The sequence below is a fragment of the Eubalaena glacialis genome, chromosome 11 (genome assembly GCF_028564815.1).
Source record: "Eubalaena glacialis isolate mEubGla1 chromosome 11, mEubGla1.1.hap2.+ XY, whole genome shotgun sequence".
Taxonomy (NCBI): domain Eukaryota; kingdom Metazoa; phylum Chordata; class Mammalia; order Artiodactyla; family Balaenidae; genus Eubalaena; species Eubalaena glacialis.
The window spans coordinates 11,098,596-11,108,471 of NC_083726.1; the positions used below are offsets into that span (position 1 = coordinate 11,098,596).

Below are 9,876 nucleotides of genomic sequence, written 5' to 3' on the forward strand. Positions count from 1 at the left end.
TTCAACAGTTTTGCTCACTGCTGTATCCTCAGCACCTAGAAAGAGCCCTGACACATAGCAGGTGCTCAGTGCAATACTTGCTGAAGGCATTCATCCTTTGCTGCATCTTTACTTCTTCACTGGATCGCGCATCTGTCACTTATTCATTTGTTTGTATGACCAGGAAGTGGTGATCATTTTGCCTCACATCCCATTGGCCAGATGTAGCCACACGGTTACAGCTACCTTCAAGGGAGGCTGGGCAGTGAGCCTTTAATAGGGTGGTCCTAATATCCTTACTATGTAAGATGGGGAAACTGAATTTGGGGGGACATTTCACAGTGCCTGCCCCAGACACTCAGGCTCAGAGAAGTGAGGTGACCTGGCCAGGGTCCCAAAGGGACAAGTTGCTGAGCCAGGGTGGGACTTGGGTTGGGATGACTACAAAGTCTGAGTTCTTTCCTCGTCACCTGGAAATGAATTAAAGGAGACACAGGTGTGCCAGTGTTCTGGCAAGGTGCTATGACCATTTCCCCACCTGGGTCAGCTGACCTACCTCTACCCACCCCCCCCACCCCCCCTTCCTGTCCCATCCATAACACTCTCCTGGTCAAAATCTCCATGGAATCCTTATTCCATAGGGGGAAAAGTCCTCATCCAGCCAGCCTTATTCCCCACCATTCTCAACAAGAGCCTTCCAGCCCAGCCTGCCTGCTCCTCACTGCCCCCAAATGGTCTAACCCTCAGTCTTACTTCTCCACCTTTGCCTCCACAGCTCCTCCACCCTGTGAAGCCTTTTCCTGTCTGCCCATCCAAATCCTCTCGACTCTCAAGTCCTCGCTTTGGGAAGCACCTGGTCACATTTCTTAAAGGTTTTGCAAGGACAGATATGATCTCTTCCAAATAAAAGCAGAGAATATCAAGAGGTCCCTTTCCCTACTTCCCCTCCTGTTGACTGAGCTGTCATCTTGGACTTTGAGATGTTAGCTGGGTATTGAGATGGCAGAGCACCAAGCTAGAAGGGGGCTGGGCCCTGGGCAACCAAGTGGAGAAGAGTCATCATGTGCACCTCCACCAGCTACCCACCTGGACTTTTCAATGAGAGAGAAAGTCTCAGTCACTGTCTGAGTCTTTTTGTTACATCAGCCACACCTGAAACTCAACTTATACAGTGTCCTTGTCTCTGAAGCATGAACCATAACCTAGACGGTGGTTGTCAGGATTAAAAAAATCCGAATTGTGTCAAACGCTCAGTGAGGATCTGACATACAGTAAGGGTACAACACACGTATAATGGGAGCCATGTTGTGTCACCCAGTTCTCCCCCTCAGAACCAAGGCACCCACTCCCTCAGCTGCTGTGTGTGTGTGTGTGTGTGTGTGTGTGTGTATGTGTGTGTGTGTGTGTAGCCTCCTGATGACTCACAGCTGAGTCCCTCCCCAGGAACTTACCTCAGCCCAAATGGAGCTGCCTCGCCCAAGGATACACCTCTCCCAAAGGGCAGTCACTACATGAAAAGCCAAGAGCCCTTGCCTGGTTTGTGGACCTGAGCAGGTTTTAGATTCCAGGCCCTACTGACTGAAGGAGAGGCCAGGCCCCCGGAAGGAAGGCTCCTGCAACACTGTGGCAAGTGTAAATGGTAATGATTCCCCTGTCAAGCAGCCAAGATGGGTCTGACCCACCAAGTCATAAAGTCAAGTGAGCCCAATAGCAATCCTTTATAAGTGGTTCACCCACGAACAGGTATGAGCAGAGACAGAGACAGAAGGCTCCAGGAAGCCCCAGGGACAGGTGACCCAGACCCCCATGTCATCCACTTGCTGTCATTCTGTTGTACCAGGTCCCTCAGCTCATATTATGTCTTTATGGATGGGTCCCTTGTGACCTCATGACAAAGGAGAAAAATGCCTGAACTCAGTTCCAGGATGGGTGGCTCAGTGTTTGTGTACAAGTAAAACTGGACAGCTATTGAACTACAGACCTGCTCAAGGTGTTCCAGAAAGAGAGTGGTGAGAAGTCCTCCCAGTGAACAGAGCTTTAGGTATGGCACCTGGTCATCTATTTCATGTGGAAAGAGAAGCGGCATGAAGTAAGAATATACATGCATTCATGGGCAGTAGAAGATGCCTTGACTTCTCGGTCAGAAAGAAGGAAAGAAGGAAGTTTGGGAACAGAGAGGTCCGGGGAAGAGTCAAGTGGGTGGCCTTATGGGAGTGGGCACAGAGTATGAAGACTTTTGTAAAGCGCACTAATGTTCCCCAGGAAGCAGCCACCACAGGAGAGGCACTAAATCACCAGGCAGATAGAATGACTCAGCCAGTCGACATCAGCCAGTCTCTGACTGGCTAGCCCAGTGCTGGTACAACGGTACACGAATGAATGTGGCCTCTGTGGAGGCTCTGCGTGGACCCACTCACCCAGGCTCTCCAAGCTACCACCACTGCTGAATATCAGACCTGCCAGTAACAGAGACCCATTGTTTCTTGAGAAGACCAAACAGCAACTTGGTGGCAAACCGATTACATTGGATCCCTTGTTCTGGATATGGTGGCCTTTCCTGCCCACAGAGTCTTGGCCAGCACCATTATCCAAGGGCTTGATCTGCTGACCCAGAACACTGCAACACATCACATTAGACTAAAGGACGACCCTCTACAGTACAGGAGTTGTGGGAGAAGCATGTGGCCATGGGATCCAATGGTCCTCTTACACTTTTCACCACCAGAGGATGCTGGCCTGATGGACCGATGGAGCAGCCTATGGAAGGTGCTGCCGAGGTGTCAGCTTGGAGATGATATACTGCTTGGATGGAGCATCGTCCTCCAAGATGTACTATCCACCCTAAATCCATGACCATTAGATGGTGCTCTTTCCCCAAGAGGTAATCTCCCGGGATTCAGGAACAAGGAAGGAATAGGAGTGGTACTATCTTTCTAGTGACCCACTTGGGAGTTTTCCTTTCTGTCCCTGCAACTATGAGGTCTAGAGATCCTGGTTTCCTGGGGGGTGAGGGGAGGTGGCACTTACACCAGGGGACAAAGCAAGAGTCTCATCAACCTCTAAATTCAAACACACCTACTCCATGCCAGCAGCTCCATGTAAATTATGTCATTTAATCCTCACAACTCTTTCAAGTGGATCTTTCTCAGTTTAAGACACTGAGGGTCAGAGAGGTGAAGTGACTTGCCCTGGGTCACATAGCCAAGAAGTGGCAGTCCTGGGATCAAAACATTAGTTTGCCAACACCTAAGCCTCCATCCCAGGAGAGGTGGATTCTGCATGCCTTTGGGGACATGCAGGGACAGAAGGAGTGAGGGGCCATCCTCACGGAGACAGGAGCAGGGCCATAGCAAGGGAGGCAGCGGTAGAGGCTGGGACCCGGAACTCCTCTGTCAGGAGTGAAGGGAGGCTGAGTTCCACGGTGGAAAAACCCAATCACCTCTAGTTGACTTTGGGGTGAAAGATCAGACTTTTGTGTTTTGTTTGTTTGCTTTTCATTGTTTTCCTGTTGGCTGGGGCTTGTGTCCTGAAGGCCTGTTTCTGGCCCAGGGCACACCTGCTGGTGGAGGCCACATGGATTCCAGACAGGCTGCTTGTTGGAGAGAAGCTGGGTGGGAATTCCGTGTTTCTATTGATAATCCCCAATGTGGATCCCATGGCTGGGTCCCAGGCTGACTTCTTCTCTCTCCCCGCGGGGTCTCATTAATCCTCCTCTCCCCTCCTGGGCCAAGGAATCACACACATACCCTCAGCTCCAACCCCTTCCCCGAGCTTCAGACCCTTCCATCCTCCTGTGTCCTGACCATCAGCCCATTTGTCACTGTGACTGAAACAGAACTCCTAGAACTTTCCGTCAACCTGGCCTTCTTCCTGAGTTCTCAAGCTCTGGGAATGGCCCCCCAGATAGCCCAGCCAGAACCCCAGGAGGCACCTTGACATGCACCCCCTCTCTCAACCTTGTGTCCATCACCAAGCCCTGTCCATCTTCTTTCTGTTTCCATGGCCTCCACCACCCCCCCCAACAACCCTGGACTCCGCTCTCTGGATGACTGAGGGCCTCCTGAAGTCTCGCTGCCTCCACTCTGCCCCTCCCATTGTCCTGGGGATAAAGCCCCCAAATCTTACCGGGTCCACCAGACCTGCTGGTGCCCCACCCTCATCTCACATTGGGCCCGCCCCTGCCCCAGGCTTGAGGCCTCCTGGCTGCCCTTCATGTGTTCCAGTGCACTCTCTCCCTCCACGGGCCTTTGCACATGCTGTTCCCCCGTGTCTGGAATGCCCTTCTTTCTCCTTTCTGCCTAGCGGCTCCTACCCATTGTCTCCATCTCCTCTCAGGGGCCCTCCTGTGCTCTGTCTGGGCACACCCCCTCCCTCACCTCCTTCCCATCCCCGCAGCAGTTCTGGAATCTTGCTCCCTAAACAAGCCAAGCTGTTGGCTAAGCAAAGGCATGCTGGTTGAACACCTACTGTGTTTCAGGCCCTGGGGGCTCCAGGCTCTTGCCATCCACTCTCTTGTTTGATCCTGACCACAGCTCTGGAGGAAGGTATTTCTAAATCTCATTCTATAGATGAGGCACCCAAAGCTCAGAGAGGTTAAGTGACCTGCCCAAGGGGACACAGCTGGAAGGTGGCAGAGTTGTGATTTACACTCATCTGGGGCTCCAAGGCCACAACCCTCACATCGATCTTCAGAAGCCAGGTATCTCTGCGCAAATCATCAAAACCCCATCAAGACGCTAAGCTTGGATGTTCTGACACAGAAATGTTGACCATGGCTGACCACCAAGGAGAATGAAGACAAGATGCTGGATGATGTCTACAATCGGAGCCCCTTTCTCTTTTTGGGTAAGAAATAAAACAAGGCCAACATGGTAGAGCTGGGGAAAGTGCTTTTTTCTTTTTCCTGGAAGAGTGGGTTGGCGTGAGGGTAGAGAGGGGTTATTTGCCCTTTTTTTCATGCAGCTCTTTTCGTGGTTTGACAGGCACATTCCTGAACCCTCTCAGTCCACTGTCCCCTTCTGTCAGGTCCTGACCCCAACAGGTGGCAGCTGGCCGAGTACATCTGAACCCTGAAACAGTGCTGACAGCCCCGAGCCTGTGGCGCTCATCCCGTGGTGCATGGGGGGGTCTTCCAACCCTTCACCTATTTGTTTAAAAGCGGGGATTTCTCTCCATTTCAGAGCTGATGACACTGAGGTTCAGGGAAGGTGACAAGGACACAGCCTGAGGGGGGTCACTTCTGATTCCAAGCCTAGTGATGATGGAGTTTCAGGCACTGGTGCAGCTCATGGGAGATGGATTTTAATGATAATAATAGTGACTATAATGATAAAAAACACAAAGGTATTAAAATGATGGTAACAACCGCCACCACCGCCACCACCAGGAGCTCTGTTTACTCCTCACTGGGCTGTGCTTCCCACACCTCGTGAAGGCCACCCTTGGACACCGACCCACACACCCCGCGGCTGGGCTGCCCTCCGCACCCCGTGCCCAGACCAGCTGAGTGTGCCCAGGTGCCGCCCCAGCCATCTCCCCAGCTCCTCTCTACTTCCCCTTTGTCCTTCCTCTTTCCCATCATATTTTTAGAAATCTGCTCGCAGCCCGGCTTCCAGGACAGCTGGCCCCGCTTCCCCTTTCCAGGGCAGGAGGAGGGTGCGATCCTGGGGCCCTGAAGGTGGAGGCTCCTCAGAGTCTGGGCGCGAGGGGGTCTGAGATGGGGGGCGGCTAGCAGAGCTGCACCCCGCCCCAGCCCCAGAGGGCCTGCAGGCGCATCAAATCTTGTGGCTTCCTCCCCCAGCCCATCTGCCTCTATTTTTAATCTGCAGTCTTGCTGCAGCAGCCCCACGGCTGCCTTTGGTCACACTGGGGCTTTGTTGCCTGGACCTCTCAGCTTTTCAGCAGACGTAGGGGGAGGGGACCTGCTTCTGGGTGTCAGACACTCACAGCTGGAGGAGGGCAGGCCGCCCCTTTACCACCATCCTGTCCATTGTATGAGCAGGGAAACTGAAACCCACAGAAGGAAGAGGCCCATCATGACCACTGGCAGGTTGGTGCACAGCTGGGATCTGAGCCAGGTCGGGCTGACTCCAAATCCTTGTTCTTTCCCCACTTCCCCGGGGTGAGGCCAGGATGATGGTGCCCACTTAGAGATGACAAATCAGAGCTCAGAGAGGGAAAGTCATCAGGCTGTGAAGGACCTCCGAGTAAGACCCAGTCTGGGTAGCAGAGAAATGACCTTCCCTCCCTCCACTTCCTCCAGGAAGTCTTCCCAGATCTCCCTTGCCCCGGGTAGAGAGAGTCGCTCCCTCCCTGGCTGCAGGTCTGTGCCCATTTGCACATCTGCCCTGGGTCACTGTCCTATAGGGTTTTTCTCCCCCTCCCTCCATTCCCGAGCCAGCAGCTCCCTCAGGGCTGGGCCTGTGGCTGGGTCATTGCTGTCTCTAGCATTGCACAGCCCAGGACCTGCACACCAGAGGCCTGCTTATTGAATGAATGAATGAGTAGATGAACTGATCAGTGGAGTCCTCACATCTCCCAAGAGACTGCCTGCAGTGACTCCATCAATCCCTGTCATCCCAGGACCAGCCTGAAGCAAAGCAGTGACGCATCTCTTGGCCTCCCTGGGAGGCCTCGCCCCTCCCCTCCCTGACAGCCCAGGCTAAACTGGGGCTCTCGCTCCTCTCAGATCTTGTCCTTATTCTGCCACTTATTGGCCGCCCGACTTTGGGCAATTCCGTCCTCTCCTCCAGTTCACCTCTGTGAGCCTCAGTTTCCTCTTTGCATTATGGGAACAACCATTCTAAGGACTTCTGTACATGAAGACCCCAAGAATAATGGTGGAAAGACAGGCAGTGTGTGGGGGGATTACTTCACTGTTTCTTGTCACCCTCGCATCTGCTGAGTGACCTTGAGCCAGGCACTGCTCCTCCTGGGTCTCCTCTTGCGTCCCTACTTGCCCCTAAGATGTGTTCACTGAGCCGTACAGTCTGTGAGCCACCTGCCCCCAAAAGCCCCCAGGAGAAGCATGGGGTTCGGGGAGAGAGCACTGGACAGGGAGCTAGGAGGTGGGGAGTCATCCTGCCTCCGCAAGACTGTCCCTCTCCTGGCCTCCTTTGTTCCAGCTGTAAATGGGGGCTGTTGAAATGGATCAGTGCTTCTCTGTGTTCCCCAGAACACTTGGGGTGAGGGGAGGCCCAGTGGATGGGCTCAGACTGCTTTGTTTTAGGTTTTGTTTGAAGAAAGGGGTCTGTTGCTAACAGGGTTCACGTCATCTGGACCTGGGGAACTGGACACCTCCTGGCACCCCTTGTCTTCTGGAGTTCCAGGCCATGCTGGAAAATTCTGAGATGCAGGGCGCAGAGACTTGGCTGCTCTCCTCTCGGCCTCACAGAAACACAACACAACACAGTCCTGTCCTCTTCCTGTACCAACTGACAGCCTCCTCTCCTGCTTACCAGGTAGGGTCTCAGCCATGGTCCCCTGCTGCTCATCCCCTGCTGGCCCCTCCACTGGCAAAAGTGGTGCCCTCAGCCTCCCCAAAGGCCACTGTCACCCACCAGAGGCCAAACGGGCTGCAGGGCCCTTGTGCCACCCAGACAGTTATCATTCTCACAGACATCATCATCTTCAACACAAACAACCTTTCTCAGTCCCACCTCAGGGCCTTTGCACTGGCTCTTCCTTTGCCTGGAATATTCTTTCCCCAGAAACCCACATGGATCACTCCCTTCCCTCCTACAAGTCTCTGCTCAAACGCTGTCTCCTCTTGAGGACTTCCAGCCACCCATCTTCCTTATCTCACTTTACTGGTCTTCATCCTGCTTGTCACCACCTGACATAGTACATTCATATATTTACTGTCTGTCTCCCCCTCTAGAGCGTAAGCTCATGAGGGCAGGGGCCACGCCTGCTTTGTTTGCGGGACTCCCAGCATATGCAACACAGCTTGGCACCTAGCCTAAGCTCATAAATATCTGTTGCCTGCTTCTGCATGTCCCATCTGTGTTATATCTATTTACACACCGATTCCTGTGAGGCAGGCACTATTATCCCCATTCTACAGAACAGGAAACTGACAGGTCGGCCCAGGTGCTTACCTGGGGGGCACAAGTCCATTCTGAAGCCCCCGGGGAAAGGTGGCCTGTGCTCCTGTGGCCCACTGACCCAGCTGCTGCTCGGGCTGCTCAGGCAGGGATGCGTCATCTCAGCTACAACAGGCCCCTTCCCGTTTGCCCCGCCCAGCACAGTGTGGGGAGGAAGTCCTGTCCTGCTGGGGTCTGGTGCGTAGTCTCTTGATGTAGCAGCACTTCCTAAAAACCAGCAGTTTTGAATAGCGGGGACTCTTTGCATTTTGCGTGTGGGCAAGGGAGGGACAGAAGCAAAAGAGACAGAGAGGGATAAAAAGAGAAAGATGGTGACACAGAGAAAAACACACACACACAGATACACACACACACACACACACACACCAGAGGAAGATGATTACTGGAGGACAGAACCTCCCTGCATATAAGCTTAAGGATCATTCAACTTGGACTGTCCAAGCTGAGCCCCATCAATTCCACCCCACAAGCTCTCTTTCATCAACTCTCCCTTGAGCAAAGAAAAATTAATTTAGTGCTAGGAAGGGCTTTACTTCCCCTCAATGAAATGCCTGGCTTTTTCCTGTCTAGTGACCAGTCGGGCATTATGTTCAGTTTCCCTTTTCCCCCAGGCTGCTAGGAAGCTCAGTCAAATCTGAAGCTCTTTTACAGCTGTTCTGTTGTAGCATACAGACTTTAAGGGCAGACTCAGTAGTGTGATTCAGCTCTGCCATTCAGGACCTGGGTGAACTTGGGTGAGTCACTTATCTGCCATGAGCCTCAGTTTAACTACGAAAGGGGAATAATAATCCTCACCTCAGGGTTATGGAAAAGATGGAGGGAGATAATGTGTGTAGGATGCTTGGCTATTCAATAAACACTATCTTCTTTACCCTTTTGGTTTAAATTTTCTTTGGAGGTTAAAATTCATAATTTTATTGCTTGTGCCTTTTTTTGGCAGGCTGATTCCATACTTCATGGAAAAAGGTGCGATGTAAAGAAAGATCGATAAAGTAAATGCTCATTCCTTGTAACTTTGTGGCACATATCGGTTTATTCATCTGTTTCCCCACCAGTCTCGAGGCCCCATGAGGACAAGATCACCTCTGTGTCCCATGTCTGGTAAATGCTGGGAACCTAGGGGGTGTTCAAGCGTGCAATGAATGAATGGATGAATGAATGAATGAATGAATGAAGGGCACACAGGGGAGATGGTGTGGTTGATGCATAAGTTGGCTACAATTTCCACCACTTCCTGTCTCCACACCCCTTTGCGCTGTGACGCTGCCACTCTTCCCATCAAGAAGTGGTGTCTATTTCTCTTCCCCTTGAATCTGGACCGGGCTGTGTCTTCCTTCGACCACTAGAATGCAACAGAAGTAATGTTACATGACTTTCGAGGCGAGGCCTTAAGAAACCTTGTGGCCCAGCTGCCCCGGGTGGCCTGCTGAGGATGGAGACACGTGGAGAAGAGAAAACTGAGGCTCCTTTCGGGGACACGCTTGACCAAGTTGGAACTTGAGTGAGTACCCAGCTCAGGACCAGCAGCTGGGCCTACTCACTGCTGGTCTAGAGCGCTCAGGCTCTTCAAACCTGCCCCCACGCCAGCACCCCCTGCCTGCCAGTTCTTGCCTAGCTCAAGGTTATTTCCTAGGAAACTTGTTGAAATTATCTTCATGGTAAACTAGAATTTTCTCAACACATCAGGGCCTCAGGCACAAAAAAACCATTTCCTGGGTCACTTCAAAAAGAGAAATGGAGAGAAAGGTGTCATTCCCCGTGCAGAAAAGTGTTAACGGTGGGTCTGAGACCA

The 9,876-nt window shown here is 52.4% G+C and overlaps 1 protein-coding gene across 3 annotated transcripts in view; it reads right to left on the minus strand.

Moving 5' to 3' along the window:
- Window positions 1–8,184, minus strand: part of CYTH4 (cytohesin 4) — a 30,566-nt gene extending 22,382 nt beyond the window's left edge. For 2 of the 3 annotated variants that reach the window (XM_061206608.1, XM_061206610.1), the window contains exon 1: window positions 8,079–8,162. In XM_061206608.1, coding sequence (XP_061062591.1) covers window positions 8,079–8,097 — 19 coding nt within the window. In that variant the 5' untranslated portion in view covers window positions 8,098–8,162. Of the gene's footprint in view, window positions 1–8,078 lie in introns of all 3 variants that reach the window. The other variant, XM_061206609.1, reaches the window with a different exon arrangement.
- Window positions 8,185–9,876: the final 1,692 nt, after the last annotated feature.